The sequence below is a fragment of the Brassica napus genome, chromosome C3 (assembly GCF_020379485.1).
Source record: "Brassica napus cultivar Da-Ae chromosome C3, Da-Ae, whole genome shotgun sequence".
In the NCBI taxonomy this organism is placed as follows: domain Eukaryota; kingdom Viridiplantae; phylum Streptophyta; class Magnoliopsida; order Brassicales; family Brassicaceae; genus Brassica; species Brassica napus.
Genome location: NC_063446.1, coordinates 17,453,992 through 17,473,463, shown reverse-complemented (window position 1 = coordinate 17,473,463; position 19,472 = coordinate 17,453,992). Strand labels below are relative to the sequence as shown.

The following is a 19,472-nucleotide window of genomic DNA, read 5'->3' as shown; positions in this document are numbered from 1 at the left end:
TAATTTTATTTTTTGATCCTTGTGCTTTACCTTTATTTTGAACAATCTATACATGAATTTTTTTATAAAAAAAATATGTATTTGTCTTCAAGGAAAACTAAGCTTTCTTCCGCTATCAAATTTGAAAGTGTAAATTTTAGTTCCCATAACACTCCTTCCAAATCCCGATTTTGGTTTCTGTTTTTTTTTCGGAAAGTACAGTTTTTTCATCTTTAAGTTCTAAATGATTGAGTAGAGTTTCTCCTGCTATGAACACGATGTTAACGGTCCCAGTACTTGTTGAGGAAGTTAGGGCCGCAACCTTTTCCATTAAGGAAGATAGTGCGCCTGGAGCAGATGGACTAACATGCACGTTTTACAAAAGATTTTGGTCCATTGTGGGTCTAAACACGGTTAGAGAAGTGCAAAGTTTTTTTCAGGACGATGGTTTTACCTGCTGGATGGAACCATACTCAGATTTTCTTACTGCCCAAAGTTACTAACCCATCGATGATGACTGAGTTAAGACCCATCAGCCTATGTTCAGTGCACTATAAGATCATCTCTAAAATACTCAGCAACAGATTGAAGACAATTCTATCTGATTGTATCAGATACTCAAGGTGTTTTTGTTAGTGGGCGTCTTATCACTGATAACATTTTAGTAGCACATGAGATGGTACACGCTTTGAGGACGAAGGATGGAATTGACAGTGAGTTCATGGCTATCAAGACGGATATGTCAAAGACTTATGATCGTGTCGAATGGTGTTTTGTTGAGTTCCTACTGGAGAGGATGAGTTTTGAATGGATGACATGGATCATATCATGTATCAGTTATGTTACCTGCTCGGTGCTCCTAAACGGTAGACAACATGGCATCATAAAACCAGAGGGAGAGATCCGACAAGGAGACCCCTTATCTCCATTCCTTTTCATTTTGTGTGCTGAGTCCTTGGTGAGTACTCTTAATCAAGCTGACGTCTGGGAAGCTGAATGGTTGTGCACTTGTCAAGAAAGGGCCCGACTGTTCACCACCTGCTTTTCGCCGATGATAGCTTGCTACTTTGTAAAGCAACTGCAGAGGAAGGAGCGTAAATAGTTAAGAGACTGAAGTTGTATGGTGATGCGTCCGGTCAAATGATCAACACCTCCAAATCATCGATTACTTTTGGCTCCAAAGTTACTCAACATGTTCGTAATGAGATGAAACAGTATTGGGTATAGCTACGGAAGGGGGTGAAGGATCCTATCTAGGATTACATGAATGTTTATGTGGTTCCAAAAGTAAACTTCTGAGTTTTATTCAAGAGAAAGTTCGAAGAGACTTAAAGGTGGGGGCTCAAAATACTATCTCAAGGAGGTAAAGAGATCATTCTTAAGTCTGTGGGTATGGCATTACCGGTCTTTGCGATGAGTTCTTTTAGGCTGCCCAAAGACATTTGTGTGAAACTAACGAGCATCATGACTGAGTTTTGGTAGGGAGGTACTGTAGGATAAAAAAAAAATTCCATGGGTCGCTTGGACGAAGCTTTGTAAACCTAAAGAACTTGGTGGAATGGGTTTCAAGGACATAGCTTGGTTCAATCAAGCGCTTTTATGCAAGCAAGCCTGGAGAATATGGTCTAACCCTTAGCCTATGTTGGCTAGGGTCATGAAAAGCAGATACTTTAGACAAGGAGACTTCTTGGACTGCCCTATAGGTACCAGACCATCTTATGCTTGGAGGAGAATAGTTCATGGACGTGAGCTCCTATCTCAGGGGATCTTGAAACGAATTGGGAATGAAAGAGATAAGCATGTTTGGTATGAAAACTGGCTTTTCATGCCCACTCCTAGGCCTCCACGATATAGAACTGATAAAGTAGACCTGACTCTCAGAGTCTGTGACCTTATTGATGAGAGGTATGGAACGTGGGACGCTCAGAGGGTTCAACATCTTTTTGTTGAGGAAGATGCCGCTCAGATATTGGGGATGAAACTGAATCTTCAGTTTACGGATGCAATGGTCTGGGGTTTTAGCAAGAATAACACTTATGACTCTCAAAGCGGCTATAAACTTTTGAATCTCCTGCAACAGAGTGAGAACCCAATGTATGTTTCAAATTTACCTCATATTGAGAAAAAGCTTTGGTCTAATTTATGAAAGGTGAAGACTTTACCTAAGGTTAGGCATTTCATGTGGCGGGCACTGGCTGGAGCCTTAGCTGTGTCTGAAAGGCTTGCTTCACAAGGTATCAATGTGGACGCAACTTGTAAGGTTTGTCTTGCTTAGCCAGAAACCATTTGCCATGTACTCTTCCACTGTCCGGTTGCGAAAGAGGTGTGGAGTTTATCGAGCTTTCCTATCCCACGAACTGGTTTTTCAAGTAAATCAGTTTTTCTTAATTTTCATCACTTGCTCGAAACCTGCAAGAAACACCAGGTAACTGAGAAAACTAGATTGGTGTTTCCATGGATCCTTTGGCAGTTATGTAAATCAAGGAACCGATGTGTTTTTGAACAAATGTTTTCAGGAACTGAGGAAATATGGGAGAAAATACAATTAGATGCATAAGCTTGGCGAGCTGCTAACGTGACGGACAAAGAAGATATGGACCTGAATTTGGTAGTAGACTCCTTATCTGGTTGGCAGAAACCGTGCCCAAGTTTTTCTAAATGTAACATTGGGTCGTCGTGGGTTGATGCAAACCAGAATTGTGGTGTAGCTTGGTTGACAAGGAACCACTCTGGAGTTTCTTTAGCTCACAGTCGCCGCTCCTACTCTGGAGTTTCAACGTCACTTGAGGCTGAGCTTTTAGGCTTCTATTGGGCTGCTGAAAGCTTATCTACGTTGAGATATGAGAATGTGGTGTTTGAGTCTACGTCATACCTGGCTGGAGAAGCAGCTTTAAATCCTGAGAACTTCCCCCAGTGGCGCGTTCTGATTGGAGCTATAAGAGAGAAATTGTCCCAGCTCAGGCTGTGGTCCATTGCTTATGTTCACAGGGATGCAAATCGGTGTGTCGATGCTATTGCTCTCACTGTAACAAGAGTTCATCGCTACGCTTCTTACACTGCAAAAGATAGCCATGGATGGCTCCTCCCCATGGTCCGTGAAGATGTTGTTGGAATGCTTACTATCTACTAGATTGGTCTTTGGCGTACTGCTTTCACGACAGACTTCTGTTAACTCCCCTGCAGCTGCGAGTGTGACGGGAGCGGAGGCGGAGTGCTGTTGTTCGTTCCTCTTGCGGTGTTTTTTAATTGTTGAGTTTGGGATCCCGTTGGTACCTTACATGATCTGTTTCCTTTTCTTCAATTTCTGTTTCACAACTCTTCGTGTTATGGTTACAAAGCGTTAAAAAAAAGTTTTAAATAGTTATAGTATCTCCACGATGTTCCAAAACATTCACAAACCTAAAAAAAATCTCTAAAATATACTAGAAACATAATATAGACTTTAAATATGACTTATACTATGACTAAAAACCAGAGAAATCCATAGTATATCACTAAATATGGCTAAATTCTATATAGCAATCAAAATTTGAATTTTTTTATTATTATATGTCTGTCACCCTGGCGGTGTGAACCTTTATAAACCCATACTTGACTGAGTTCATTTCTGATACCATTTGTAATGTCCACCTTCAATTATTCGTGGAATCCCTTGTTTGACAGCCAATTAATGTATTACTTTTGGAAGGCTCAAAAGACATGTTACTAATCCTAAAATCACTTTCTTTGTTCTTTGTCCTCATTCAGGCATACAACTGCATGATACAAGTAATGGCTTGTCGATACTTATTTTTAATTGGTACAACTTAAACACGTTTAAATTTTACATTTCTTTAGATAAATGACCAAAAAATAAATTCACTTCCGTTCTGCATGCATCACTCACTATATTCTACAAATTAGGGTGTTATTTCAGTAATGGAAAGTGGGAATAGAATATCAGATATTTCAGTTAGCTTAGTTTTCGAAATATATCAAAGTTTATAGTTTTGAGCAAATCAAAGTAAATTTGGCAGCAACCAGCCCATAGCCAGGTTAATTACTTAAGTACCCTTACTTCCAAAAATATTCAGACAAAACGATATAAGTTGGATATGGCATCAGATTCTCCAAGTAAATTTTATGGAAGCAATTTTATTTCTTCTTCCAATCACTTTAAAACAAATCAATTCACCACATTAACTTCTCATCACGCATCATAAAGACCAAGCTTAACAGGAGAACCCAAGGCATTAATCCAGTCTCCTTGTAAGAATGGCCCCACAGTATAATTCAAAGCTTCTTCCTTGTTTATGACCTTAAATCCAGGCCACGTTACTCTCGAAGCTGTATCTCCACTTGGTCCTTTATTTTTGTACTCAGCGTAATACAGCGTATCTATTGCAAAATCTGTCTCTTCCCATCTCAACCATCCAATTGGGTCGATCACATCTTCGATGGTAGATTCCATTACAATCGTTCGAGAATAGTTCTTCCATGGTCTACCGAGATAACTCTTGTACTCGGCCTTCACGGGCTTAAGATCTTCATTTGCGGTGATTTTACATTTATGGATCACAAAACCGGTCGTTTGAAATTTGTCAACGCGTCCTTGAGCAGACACCGTGTTCTTTTGTCCTGATAAACCCTTTCTAATGAAAATGTTACAATTCTGGAAGATGGCAGCCGCATCTCCGAATATGAAGTCGACTGTTCCGACTATCACACAACTTCTATAGTACTGGCGATGCGTGTAGGCATACAATGTGTCTTGGAAGCCTTCAAATCGGCAGTTTAGGAAAACTGATCTATCAGATTGGACCCGTATTGCGACAGCTTGATGTTCATCAGGCCCTGCAGTATTTCGGAATCCCATTGACTGTGCCATGAACCCTTCCCCCTGTGCAACTGTTAAAGAAACCAACATTTTATAAAAGATTTTAGTTTTGATTCACAAAGAAACTTAAAGAATTCATGTTAAGATCTACGGGGGGTTTTACATCAAAATAAATTTACAACGAAACTAATGGCCCGCCTCTTTTAATATTCAAATATTCGACATGAGCATATGCATACAGTTTATATTTTGAAACATATGTCTATGATCGATCTATTTTGAAAAAGAAAATCTAAGCCACTTTTTTCAATCTGCGGGGTCATTTGTACCGTAAAAGCTTATAAATATATATATATATATAATATTTTGTTTATAATCCATCAAATATCTCTAAATTGAGATTTTACGTTGTTCTGGAACATAAACAAACGTTGTTTATTAATTCTTTTGAATTTGTTCTTAAAATTGCGTAAGGCATATAAGCATAAGCACGGCTTACAAAAAAATTTCGCATCTTAGAGTGAGTATGAATTTCCAGATAAAAGAATTACCGAATGTTGCTGTGAGAAAAGTGCGGATTTTCTTTGCGTGGCTTTTATTACCGGTAACAATTGTCTTCTGTGATCCATCTCCGACCATGGTAAGGTTCGCCTTCTTCTTATCAACAGTCACAGATTCGTCATAAACACCTTGTTTGACGTAGATGATGTACCTAAAGATTTAAATCACACCAAAACGTAAACTTAGCTAACTTGACGTAATGATCACGTTATGAAAGGATTGTGTGACTACGCACCTTCCCTCATATTTTTCAGGCATTGCTTTGAGAGCGTCATTAATGGTTGTGAAATTTCCACTGCCATCTTTAGCGACGGTGGCGTTAGGATTCAAAGTCTCCACATCAACAGCCCTTAACATTCTTCTATCCTCGTTGGTTACCCAAGAAGGGATTTGGTCAAGTAAATGTCGTGTTGCGACCTTTTCAACGGGAGAAATATTTGCGTCAAAGGATTTGATCAATGCAAGAGAATTGCTGGTCAGAACTTGAGAAGAGTTTACGGTCTTCTTTACTTCAGATTTTAGGTTTCCTTCCTCAAACCCGTCGATGCATGTCTCCTGATAAGACATGACAGCGCTTAGCCAGTTGTCCAAATCGGGAACAATTTTCACGAAGTTGTTGATTTCTGTGCCGTTGACTTTGTTCAGTGATGCGACAATTTCCTCCTTTGCGTCTTCAACAAGCAACTTACATTGCGCAATGGCATCTTTATCGTCCTGGTTCTCAGTCTTGAGACTCAAGACCTTCTCTAATACTCGGTCGAGATCTTCATTGACAGCTTCAATGGCAGCTTTCAAAAAGGTCGTCGGACTTTCTACAGCGAAACCCTTCTCTGTTCGGTTCTTGAGGGTATTCTCGCAGCTTACCTTGTACAGCGTTGTGCTGCAAAGGGTCTCGATGATTTTATCGGCCTGACCAGGTTTCACTGATTGCGCTGCGGCAACAGGCGCTTTCGGAGTTGGGCTTGCGCTCTGGCTCTTCTTCTGGCTATCCTTAGCGTCGTTTTTGTGGTTATTCTTCGGTTCTTGTTCATTTTGCTTCTCGAAAGCGACATAAGCAAAAGCACCTCCTATAATGGCAGCAACAACCACAAGCAAAGAGACCGTTCCAACAATGATCCTTTTCCTGAACTTCCGCTTCCTGTTAGCGTTTACACGTTCTTGGATCTTGTCGAAATCCTGAAACGCCATTTCGATTTTTTTTCTTTTTCTTTTTCCTAAGAATTTTGCTTGGGGAGAGAAAGAAATGAATCCCCTCTGCTTTAGAAGACGGCCAAGGCAGCGAGGTTAAAAGGGAAGATGAATCCCTCTTTAAGTTTTATTTTTGGCTCTTTTCCGTCTTCTCTCCCCTGTTTTTGATTTCTTGGTTTCAGTTTTATTTGTTACTTTGTTGCCATTCAACGAATGAACAAATGTGCGCTGGACAGGAGATTTTTGTGGGATGATGTCCATTACTTTTAACTGGAAAAGGAAAAAATTTCATGCCTGCTAAATTTGGTCTTCTTTTCTCCAATTATATATTGACTATTGAACTAGATTTGGTCAAAAAAAGAGAGTAAATTAATTTAGCAGCTGAGTTGGAATCGTTTTAGAGAATCTTTGTTTTTGCGTTAAGATATTTCATATGGATGCAAATGCTTAAAACATGTTTTTGCTTACCTTTCAAAATCTGTATCTTAGTGTTGTGTTCGGATCCCAACTCAATTGCATGAAAAAAAACCTGAAAATGTAAAATTAAAAGAAGAGATTTAAATCTAATGTTGTGCATTTTAAAATGAAAATATTACAACAGCACACCTTAATAACTACAAATTATTTATCTAAAAAATTTCGGACAATATCAACTTTTAATTTATACGAATCTTATAATGCCATCTGTAATGAAATAAGATGGCCCTTTTATAGTTATGTAGTCATTAAAATATATTGGACGTGCGCTGAATAATTTAATGAACAAGATCCACTGGCCCTAATATATTACTGCTTTTCAACTTTTACTAAGATTTATCACTTTTAATATTTAACTAGATTTTAATCCGCGCGGATTGTTTTCACTTTAATATATAGATAATAAATATTTATACTATTTTTCAAACACAATAATATGTTTTTTATATTTTTCTATTAAATTAATTCAAATTGTCATACGTATTTGTTATTTTTATGATATATCTATTTAATTAGATTTGCGTTATATATATTAGACGAACTAAGATATACAAAGTTCAACACATTTTAAATTATTTTTAGTTTAACTTATATATTGTTAAAAATAAAATTTACATGTAAGTTTTCAGTTATAAAAAATATAATTTAGTAATTTTATTTGATATTTATAACAATTTTAAAATATATATATACACTGATTTTAAGCATTTAGTATTTGTTGTCTCAACATATGAATAAATGATCAATCTGAATAATATATGGTAAAATATTCATATACACTAATCAACATATCAAATGAGTCTTTCCAAATTAGACTAATCCAATTATAAACAGCCAAAAAGTAGTAACTGGTTTTTTTCCAGAAAAATTAAAGTGTATGTTTCTAAACCTAACAAATACTTTAACATTTTTTTTTTAATTGTCGGTTAGGATTTTTTTTGCCTATCTCTCATATTCTTTTTTTAGCCTCATGATCAATCATCCAGCTCTAAGAACAAAAACAACAGTTGTAAAAATGATTCTTTGTTTCTCAGGATATCATGATTTCGTGCGATTATGCTTGATTATAAAAGGTTAAAGTCTTGTTCGTTTGTATGTTACAACGTATAGTTTCATGAATATGATTTTCTATTTGAATGTAAATAGTAAATTTAGGAAAATAGTATTTTTGAACAGATTTTCTTTAACCATGATTATAGGTTTATCTACTTAATGGCACGAGATTCTTAGTTTATTCTTTGAGATAATGATCTACGATATTTGTATACGTTAATGTTAGGACAATTAAGGTGATATTAATATATGACAATTAAATGTAATGAGTTCCTAGTGGATGGTATAAAATGAAATATCATATATAAAAAAAGTCATGACTTCTATTTTAGTAGTATGAATATAATTTAAAAATTCAATAAATAAACAATTATTTGGTGTAGAATCTGAGGAAATTAACATTACAAACCTTCAAAGGGGTCATTACTTCCACTTTAAACCTTCTAACTTTAAATTTCCATAATAGACCCTCAAATTAAGGACACTCTTAACAAAAACTATGTGGACATTATTATAAACATTGTTGAAATGATGCTTAACTCAATTAGTTTTACTTAATATATTAAACATATATTTTATTAAAATTAATTAATTTGTTACCAAAACATATTTTATTTTATTTATAGATAAACTAATTAAAAATCTATAATCGGCTTGTTGTGTAGAGCAGTCGTAAAAATCCGAGAAAGAAATTAATAACAAAAACTCTGAAAAAGCCAAAAACGTGAGGAAGAAATCTGTGTATGCTAGAGACCACTAAAGTAATGATATTCTTAATATTTTAATCTTCTTAATCTATATTTACGCGTCCTAATGTGGGGTGCTTCTGCAGATTTTTCTTTTTATTTGCGGAGCTTTCTAAAAGTTATAGGATAACCGTTTCAAATTAGTTTGTTTTGTAAGCATAAAATAATTCTAGGTTGATATATTCTTTGTATATGAATTGGTATATTTGTTTACACTGCATGCAGCGAAGAAGAGGCAAATTTTATTTGTTTACACTGCAGCAAAGAGGAGACAATGAAAGAAATTTTGTATTTTTTTAAATACAAAATTTAATAGTATATTTTTTTGTCAACAGTAAAGTATATGTTTAAGTAAAATAAACGGAGTTAATCATCACATCAACGGTGTTTATAATTCTGTCCACCATAATAATAAATAAACATGTTAACCATTTTCATTGCTTTTGTTAAGAGTGTTATTAGTTTGAAGGTTTATTACGAAAGTTTAAAATTTGAAGGTTTAAAATGGAAGTCACAGCTATTTTGGAGGTTTTAAGTGGGAGTTTCCTGTAGAATTTGTGTGTTTAGTAATTTTGGAGTTTTTAAGTCTCTTAGAAATACTTTTAAAACAAAACAACACTGTTAAAATCTGTGCGACTTTCTTACACCATATGTTTTATATCAGAGGAAGGATTTTCCAGTCCAGTTTTTTCATAAATGGATTTCATATTAAGTGCATAAAAATGTAAAATGATACATGCCATAAGGCCTAAGTTTTCGGGTTGAAGCCTAATAAATTTTTTAACCTCAAATGAATAAGTTAACCTAATCTGGCCTAATATAGTTGATTTCCTTTTTTTTGCAAATGAAGAGAATGTGATGTAGAATGTTGAAGAGATCCAGATTTGGAAGGATGAAGCTTGAGACGAATGGAGATGGTGTATTTGGCAATAAGATGATTCGTCATCCGGATTGAGGAGCACAATTAGAAGCCAGTCATTAACCTGGACAAAGTTGTTGTGTTGGAGTCTTTAAATCTTCAGATGTGATCAATGATCTGACACTCTCTGGAGATAATTGAATCAATTGATCAAAAAGTGAATCTATGCAACTGCACATTCCTCCAGTCCAGATTACATAGAGATATTCAACAGAAAAGAGTGAGTCATTGTTTGTATTTACCTCCAAGAGTTGCTTGCATGTGATTGATTGTCCTTGTCCATTTACGAGCAAGTTGAATAGAACATCTAGCAGCAATACAAGTCCAGACGGTGAAACTAAAGTTGCAGTCAAAGCTAGAGAAGGTGGTTTCTCTATTCCAGACCAGTAGAGAAAAAGAGGCAAGCTGGAACCGCCTGTAATATGGTGTGAAGAGGGAGGGAAGGACCATGACCATTGTGTCAAAAATCCCCGGTTCGAATGACTCCTAGGACGAAATTAATATAACATGCTGTTATTTCGGGTTTAAAGAAGATTACAGGCCTAAGCTCCGAACCTCCTAATATTAAAAAAAAAAGAGGGAGGCAAGGCCTTACAATGGTGGTTTTGGACCGGTTGTGTGAAGGATGGATTTGTGAGATGGTGTTGGGTAAAAATTATGTTAAAACATATAGGCTTCGAATGGTATGCAAATCAAGAAAATGCAGATCAAACCTAAAACGCAGATCAAGCAGAACAAATGCAGATCAAGCAGATCATGCAGAACAAATGCAGATTTAACTAGTTAAGCTAATTTATCGAATTAGTGTATTTAACCAAATGTTAAAAATAATTTTGTAAATTAAATAATCTAAAACAAAAATACAAATTTTTATCAATTATTTTTTATTAATTTAATAAATACAAAAAAGTTTAAACATTATATAAAAGGTAAACACAATTACAACAAAAAACCGTAAAAAAGAATTATAATTCTAATAAATATATTGAAATTTAAAAATTATATAAAATTCATTAAAATGACAAAGAGTATTCCATTTCCCTTTAATTATTTTTGTAGTCCAAATTAAAATCTAATTAAGATCCAAAGACGTTAGTTAGGGTTGGACATAAAATATTTAACCTGAATTTCGAACTGAACCCGAACCGAAAAATAGACTTGTACCAAGTCCAAAATGTAAAAAAAAAATATCTGAATGTGTTTTCTAGGGTGTTATAAAACATATCTGAACCAAAAGTGTTATTAACCGAACCTAAACGGGTGAAAATCTGAAAAATATTATACAAATTATTATATAAACAATTATTATTATTATTTTAAATAAAAGAATTTTTTTTGTAAAAAAAATATTTTAAAATATTTTAAATCCATTCATGTGTTATATGTTAACAAAAAGCGTTATAATATATATGAAAGAACAATATATATATATATATATATATATATATATATATATATATATATATATATATATATATATATATATATATATAAGACAATATATTCTATTCTATAAAAATATAAAGTGATTTTATGAAAATTTATGAATATACAAACTAAATATATATTATTTTGTATAATTATATTTATAAAATATAATATATATAAGAAAATATATATTTTATACATTATTTCTATAAATAAATTCATCTAACAATAAATTGTTGCATAAGTATGAGAAATGAAAATGTTAAATTATACTTTTAAAGTGATTTATGTTTGGTTTAAAAGTTAATGAATTTAATGAAATAATCTATACAATTAACAATGATGACAAAAAACTATATAATTAATAATGAAAGAAATAAAGTTGTGTGTAGTGTAGTATTTATAGGTAAAAGAAAAATTAGAAAAAAAATTGCTCATTGGACATATGTGTTTCACCCGACCTCTTTTCTTCCTTTCATGCAGTACAATTTTCTTAACACATAAAATGGTCTGTTTGCAGTTCATTAATTCTTTTAATATTTTTTTCTGGATCTGCGTATTAATGTGTGAATGGAGAGTGACTGCAGATAGAACTGTTGCATTCAAACCCATAAAGTAAGATAAAAGCACAGATAAAAGGAAAAATAAATGGATGTCAAAAAAAAAAAAAAGGAAAAATAAATGACATTTGTAGGGGGAAAACGATGTGTCATCATGTGGTTTAAGAGTGGATGACATGGTAGCAGCAAAATTAAGTATTCAAAACTATCTGGCCCGTGAGATAGTAGTAACTTCACCGTCTTCATAAATGCATGTGACTGATAGAATACAAGAGGTCAACTTTGTTTTATTTAAAATTTTGAAGGTTCAAAAGACACACCCGCATGGGTATCCCCTTCGTACAAGTGGGAACTCAGATAACAGAACTCAAGAAAAATATATCGCATGATTAATCCAAAATTTTTAGGACGGGGTGCTTAGCGGAAATTAAGAAAATGTTTCTTAATTTTCAACTAAAAAAGTTAAGAACCGGTTCTTAAATAAGGACTTTAAAAACTGGTTCTTACCCTTTTTAGTTAAAAGTTAAGAAACAGTTTCTTAACTTCCGATAAGAACTCCACTTTAAGAACCCCGGGTTAATCATGGTTTAGCTGATATGATGATTGGGTATATCTTCTTTTTTTCTGAACAACGATTGGGCAATATCACAAACCATAAAATTATGTAGATACTTTTTCATATATAATAATTAGATTTTTATTGGAAGGCAACGATTTCTATACACTTGTTCCAAAAATTTGTGTTATATGCCATTATCATAAGGGAAGGAAGTACTGCCTAACCAACCATCGCCGGTAATAAACTCCGTTGTCGTGAAGTTAAACGCATCTTCGTAACCCATAATGTGATAACCCGACCAGTTGACCCGCTTACTTGTATCAGAACCTGGCCCGTTATTATTGTACTCGCCATAATACAGAGTATCAAGTCCTTCACCACCGGCCCATTTGGTCCAACCCGAACCGTCAATAAATTCATCAATAAAAGATTCTATTAGAACGGTTCTTGAATATCCTCTCCATGGACGCCCTAAATAGCTATTCACTCTAGTTGAGCTATTTAACAAATCTTCCGTGGCAAAGATGGAGCAGTTCTGCATCGAGATCCCAGTGTCTTCATCCGGACTATCTCGTGACTGTGCCGTAACTACAGTGAACTGTCCTGGCATTGGCAACTTTGAGACTATGTTGCAGCCTTGGAAAACCACAGCCGCGTTGCCAAATATATAATCAATTGTTCCATATATATCACATTCACGGTAGAATTGTCGGAATGAGTGAGTGTAAAGTGTGTCCTGGTAACCGTCAATGACACATCGATATAAGGCCACAAAATCCGCGTTAACGCGTAAAGCAACCGCTTGATGCTTCTCTGGCCCCGCTGTGTTCATTATGGTTATATCCCTCGCCAAGAATCCTTCGCCAGAAACCGCTGTGACCAAGTATGAGAATCATTACAAATACAATCTTGATTTAGTTGCCAAGAACTTTAGCTATAATTCAAAATTTTGGTTACAAGAAGTAAAGCTACAAGAAGTTACAAAGTTTACAATCTTTTAACTTAACTAATCTTAAGCATTTTGATTAGAATAACATAAAAATAAATTCTACAACCTCTTGAACACTTTGAAAGTGTTCACAACCGTTTTTCTTTTCTTTCTGAAAGCAATTTATAGATGTAAACATTAAATTACTGAAAATAAATTCAATAGTCTTAGTTGACAAAAAAAATCAAAATCCACGGTGTTAAATCGTGATACACTATGGCCCAATCAATATAGCAGTTGCGTTTTGTTTTATCCAAACGAGATCTTATAAAAAAAAGTCAAAGGATATAATTACCAAGAGTGGCAGATCGAAAAGTGGTCCATCCATCTCCGACGCTGCGGTTGCCGGTAACAAACGTAACATCGGATCCATCACCGATCAGGACAATATTAGTCTTGTAACTTGGAATCTCAATGTTTTCGTTATACTCACCTTCTCTTAAATATATCAGCACTCTGTCGCTACTCATATTCGGAGCAAAGCTTATAGCTTCGTTAATAGTTGTAAAATTACCTGTTCCATCAGCAGCCACAATGAGGATCTCACTCGGCTCATACTCGTCATACTCATCACCGGAATCTTCTAAAAACCGGCGATCTTTCTCAGAAACCCAGTCGGGAAATAACCCAAGTAACCGGCGGTTCTTGGTCTTGCTATTGGTTTTAAGATGATTGGCCTTTCGCTGTTTTGAAAGAGCCGAAAGAGAGTTGCTTACGTGTTTATAAGTGGTCGTAAAGGAAATCACAAGCTTTGGCTTTAGTGGACCAGATGCCGAGTCAAGACCTTCCAAGCAAGTGTTCTTGTTGGTGAGAGCAGCGCTCAAGTAAGCTCTAGCGTCAGCTAGCTTCCGTGGATCATTAGCATCTTCTTTGATTTTGGAGAGAGAACGTTTCAATACGGAAGAAGTTATGTGGTGGAGATCTTTGCAGTCTTGAAGAGAGCCACGTTGGCCCTCAACGAGGTTGTTCGAGATTCCGGCGCCTGAAAGGAGATCGGTGAGTTTTCCAGCCTCGGAAAGAGCTAGTTTGAGGGTTTGAAGGAGGAAAGACAGAATGTTAGGGCTTATGTTGATGGAGAGAGAGAGTTTTAAAGAGTGGAAACATGCATCTGGATATGGTGCGTTCTTGCAGAAACTTGTGGCAGAGATTTGATTAGGGTTTGGGGAAGTCGGAGATGAATACGAGAAAATAGAAGGAGTGAAGAGGAGAAAGCATAGAAAATAGAAACTGAGTGAAGAGAGAGCCATTGGAGAGGAACAATGTTAATGCATGTGGAGAAGAGAGTGGCATGTTTTAAAATGCTGAGAGGAATGGGTTCACTTTTTATTTCGTAAAGCGACAAATCTTTCAACTGTGTTTACGCATTTTCTACCGAAGATTCAATCAATTGTGTTTAATTAAACTATAGAAAAACAATGTGTCTGATTGCTGTTTAGTTTATTAATAAACAAAACTCGCATTATTTAACCGAAATTTGGGTTTGTTGAAGAGGCACGCGTTTGATGTAAATTTGGGTTTGTTGTTGCTATATCTCTATCGGCTTCACATTTCTAATTACAGTTGGTCGGTTCTCTGAGAAAAATATTCATTTCGACCCCAACAATTTATTTCATGTCAAATACGATCCGAACAAATATGATCCCAATTCAATTATATTTAAAAATACTACTCAGACTTCTTAAAACGTGGCTAAATTTAGATTGACTCTAATAAAAATTAGTCAACCGTTAACAAAATAAAACGATGACATTTTGATCTAATTTTTTTTTTTAAAATATATTCATTCCGAAAATCGAACGCATGCCTTCATACCCTTTTAAAAAGGCACAATAACCACTAGACAAAAATATTTTTTTGAAATATTATTAAATTTTTTAAATTATATAAATTACTATACATCGTCATCTTATCCAATTAAAACTTTGGTTATAATTGTTCTGATTTACATAAATACATTAACATGTGTTTTACTTATCATATATTTAATAAATTATATCTTCCTAAAATATAAATAATACAATATTTATAATTATTTGAAATAAAATATACTTAAATCTTTGAAGCTATTTATAAAATTTTCTTATAGAAATTATTTTTAATTTTTAAACTTAAGTGGGATTTTTTTATTTTCAGATTTAATATTATAAATTTATGATATTTTGTTCAAAACGTTAAGAGGCCTCTTACCTTTTTTTCACTAAGATTTTTTTTTCTTCAAAGTATTAGACATATTAAACAATAACTAAAATATATAAAAACATAAAACATATGGCATATTATATTATTTTTCAGGAAAAATTACCATTGAAGGTTTAAAATTTTAAAATAATTTATATTAAAAACTTATATATAGTTTCAAAGTTTAAGTATAGTAAATTTCGTATAAGTATAAATATTTATACTTTAGTATAATATAAGTTTATTAAATATATGATGATTAAAAACATGTTAATGTATTTATATAAATCAGAAATAATCATCACCAAAGTTTTAATTGGATAATATTGAAAAGTATAGTAGTATATATAATTTCAAATTTGTAAAAATACTTCAACAAGTTACTGTAGTCTAGTGGTTAGTGTACCCTTTTAAAGGGTATAAGACAAGGATTCGAGTTTCGGAAGGAACATATTTTTTATAAAAAAAAAATTAAACATCGTTTTATCTTGTTAACGGTTGACTAATTTCTATTAGAGTCAATATGGATTTATGCACGTTTTGAAAAGTTCAGGTAGTATTTTTTAAATTATAATTTAGTTGATGTCGTATTTGGCATTGACCATTTGTTTGAATCGTATTTGGCACGACTGAAATTGTTAGGGTCGAAATTGACCATTTTCCCATTGGATCTCTTAGCCAGGATTCAGTCAATTGGTTCGTTTTTCAAATTTTGTCATAAGAATCGGTGTGATCAGTCAAATATGTTTTCTTTGCTCTCCATCCTCAACAATTGTGATGGGATAAAAGTATTTGACCATCAGTCCTCTTTTGGGGGATTATTAACTTTCAGAAGGATTTTAATCCTTGTCAGTTTTGTATATTTTAATTTAAAAAAACAAATGTAATATAGAAAACAAAAACATAGTATAATAGTATATATCAGTCTTGATTTCGGTGAAATAGTATTCCCGTGAACGAAATCTGACAAATTGACAGATATTCGTTACTTGTACCACTTAATTTAAATATTCTTCGTATAAGACATAAGTGTATGGAAATTGTGTTGTTCCATGACATGGCACGATTATTCTACGTCTCTAATTTGATTCCAAATTATATTCAGACAAACCAATTATTCCTTGTGAATAATAATATTTTTTTAGAAACGTTAGCGAATGCATTATTCTTCCTCATTCATTGGTTATTATTTGTATCCGTATTTTCCATGATTTTAGGTAATTTTGATTATTTGTCATGTTTTTATGATTTTGATAGATGAGTCATCCATTTAAATATATATATTGTTATTAGAACTTTATAAAATAAATAGAAATAAAGATTACGATAGAAATACATATTTTACTTGATCCAATTTTTAAAATAATAAAATATTTTCAAACTTACTATCTTTTAATTTGATATTGACATAGATACTAGAATATAGATAACAACTTATATATTGTAGTTTCTCTTTATATATATATATATAATAATGAAATGCATGTGCTATGATTATTAATATAATATAGTAAAATTTAGTGTTATTCTTTCACTATCAACCAATCACAAGCTCTCTATCCATTTTATCAAAAAATTAATTTATCAAAAGTAGTATAAATTATATATATATATATATATATATATATTAAACTTATTTATCGTAAGTAATATTTAGGTTTAATAATATTCTATACTCAATTATTAATCTTAATAAACCATTTTAGTGTTTTAGCTAGTTAATTATCATTATCTTGAAAATAGTTAAAAAATGTTAACGATAATGTCATAGTTAAATTTATATTATATTTACTTTATTAGTATTAAAATATTATATATATGTTTATATTGTACTTGGTTTAGTAATTTTAAACCAACTCTATTATATATATATCCATATATATATATATCCTTAAGATATAATGAATCATATTTTAAGATATTTTTAGGACAATTAAAATCACTCATCTAGTCATATTTTATGCTTAATTATTAATCTTAATAAGCTGATGATTTTCATTATCATGAGTTTAATTTAAAAAGTTCTAATGATAATATAATAGTTAAATTTATATTTTACTTAATTTAGTAATAGTAAAATATTATATATATATTTAAGTAATATTAAGATATTATATATGTTTATATTATATTTTTTAATAATATTAAACCAATTTTATTTTAATATATTATATATATCACATAAAATCGAATGAATCATCTATCTTTTAAGATAATTTTCTTAGGACAATCAAAATCACTCATAGTGATAATTTCTAGAAAACAATTTGGCAAAGAATTCGAAAATACTTATATTATTATTTGCGAAGTGATTTTTTTTTGTTTTCGTGTTAAAATTTAAAGTGCTTAAAATCTTTAGTACACTTAATAAATAGTAAATTTGTTAATATATAATTACCCATAAATTAAAGACGAATTTCATTAATTTGATATCATTATCTAAAATGGTTCTTTATTATGTTATCCACAAATAACTTACATCATAATATTTTAAATCCATGTATATAGTTTTATGTATATGTAAATGTTTTAAGTTTATTATATGTATTAAAAGATATTTTATTAAATAATTTTGTTTATTGTGTATAGAAAATTAATATTTAATTAATTATTAATATATCAAAAGCATGAAAATAATTTATTTTAATGATTTTTTAATAGATAATATATCTATGTACTTTTTGTAAAATTATTAAGCCCGCAAGTGTGGACAAAACACCTAGTCAAATCTAATTGAGATGTGTCTACGTTTGTATGAGCCTAAATTGCGTTTGTATGAGCCTAAATTAAATTATCGTATTATAATTAAATGATATTGGCAGAACTTGTAATACTGAAAACAAACCAATGATATTTTCAAAAAAAAAATTTCTCTTTTAATTATATTGATTTCGTGGAGTAGTTTTAAGAAATTTTGTTGCTTATTTTAATCTAGGATTGTGGCCCATGCTATGCATGGGCATAATAATGTTTAATACAATTTCAGTCTAAATTTGATAATATTTGTACAACTCTAAATCAAATTTTGATTAGAATAGCATTAACTCTGAATAAATAAATGTAAATAGTTATGACTGATTTTTTTTTGGGTGAAATTTGGATATATTCATGTCTTAGCTTCATAGGTCATCAAAAAGACAGAAAGATCTTGCATAAGAACATAAAATGTGCACTTTGGTGAAATTTGGATATATTCATATCTAGAATTGTGAACATTCTAGATAATGACGAAAGATCTTGCATAAAAACACAAAATGTGCACTTGCCTAATTTGTATATTTCTAAATGACCAATTTTTGACAAAAGGACCAATTTTAATCTTTTGGCATCTGCTCTTTTAATTATTTTCTATATGAAACATAACAAATAATACATACTTAATTTTAATTACCATTTTTCTGTACATGTTATTGGACTAATTAGTCTCATCATATACAATAAGATAAATGTCTTCTCAAAAATCACAACAATAAGTTTTGATTTCTTTCTTTTCTATACCGTATCACAGCAATAAGTTTTGATTTTATTTTACCGTTTAGTAGTTTCACTCAAAACTTAAAACTGAAATAAATAAATAAATATTCAGAGATTCAAATACTAGGAAAGGATTCAATATCAAAGAGATAGAATAACCATAAAAAAAAAAAATGGTTCAAGTCAGAAAGCTATTGATAGTGTTTCTGATAGTCACCCTAATAATCAATTTTGTTTCCAAAATTTGGAAGAGGGTCAACTGATATAAATATTATAACCACATTTCAAAAGAAGAGAGTGATCAACAATACTTACCAATACTTTTTTCTTCCCGATCAGCTTCAATATCCTTGCTAATTTGGTACTGATGTATCAAACCAAGCCAACAAATTCTATGAACACTTTTGCTGGTTTGTGATCGTTGTTTTTGGTTTCCAAGAAAAAATGGTATCGTTACTTAGGGTCCGATTGTTGTTAGGACTCTGAGGTCTTTGTGGGATTAGAAAGTCTCTAAAACTTCTTTTTTACCAATCAGTTTTTTTTTTA

The 19,472-nt window shown here is 32.2% G+C and overlaps 2 protein-coding genes across 3 annotated transcripts; both read right to left on the bottom strand.

The window, feature by feature from the left end:
• Positions 1–4,099: 4,099 nt before the first annotated feature.
• On the bottom strand, positions 4,100–6,650 carry LOC106384027 (probable pectinesterase/pectinesterase inhibitor 13). Its single transcript, XM_048752793.1, has 3 exons — positions 5,592–6,650; positions 5,347–5,507; positions 4,100–4,866 (listed from the first exon to the last, which is right to left on the bottom strand). Exons 1-3 carry the CDS (start codon positions 6,542–6,544, stop codon positions 4,169–4,171), a joined length of 1,812 nt encoding a protein of 603 aa, XP_048608750.1. The 5' UTR covers positions 6,545–6,650; the 3' UTR covers positions 4,100–4,168.
• A 5,758-nt stretch (positions 6,651–12,408) lies between these two features.
• Positions 12,409–14,558, bottom strand: LOC106388385 (probable pectinesterase/pectinesterase inhibitor 12). 2 transcript variants are annotated; one of them, XM_048752792.1, is made up of 3 exons: positions 13,789–14,558; positions 13,570–13,707; positions 12,409–13,159 (listed from the first exon to the last, which is right to left on the bottom strand). In XM_048752792.1, exons 1-3 carry the CDS (start codon positions 14,519–14,521, stop codon positions 12,471–12,473), a joined length of 1,560 nt encoding a protein of 519 aa, XP_048608749.1. In that variant the 5' UTR covers positions 14,522–14,558; the 3' UTR covers positions 12,409–12,470. The 2 variants fall into 2 exon arrangements, with proteins under 2 accessions (XP_048608749.1, XP_013683891.2); XM_013828437.3 differs by having other exon boundaries at positions 13,570–14,558.
• Positions 14,559–19,472: the final 4,914 nt, after the last annotated feature.

Coding starts and splice junctions, on each gene's coding strand:
- LOC106384027 (XM_048752793.1), bottom strand. CDS start 6,544: ATGGCGTTTCAGGATTTCGACAAGATCCAAGAACGTGTAAACGCTAAC. Junction 5,508..5,591: donor CCTGAAAAATATGAGGGAAG/GTGCGTAGTCAC, acceptor TTAAATCTTTAG/GTACATCATCTACGTCAAAC. Junction 4,867..5,346: donor TTTTCTCACAGCAACATTCG/GTAATTCTTTTA, acceptor TTTCTTTAACAG/TTGCACAGGGGGAAGGGTTC.
- LOC106388385 (XM_013828437.3), bottom strand. CDS start 14,521: ATGGCTCTCTCTTCACTCAGTTTCTATTTTCTATGCTTTCTCCTCTTC. Junction 13,160..13,569: donor TTTTCGATCTGCCACTCTTG/GTAATTATATCC, acceptor ACTTGGTCACAG/CGGTTTCTGGCGAAGGATTC.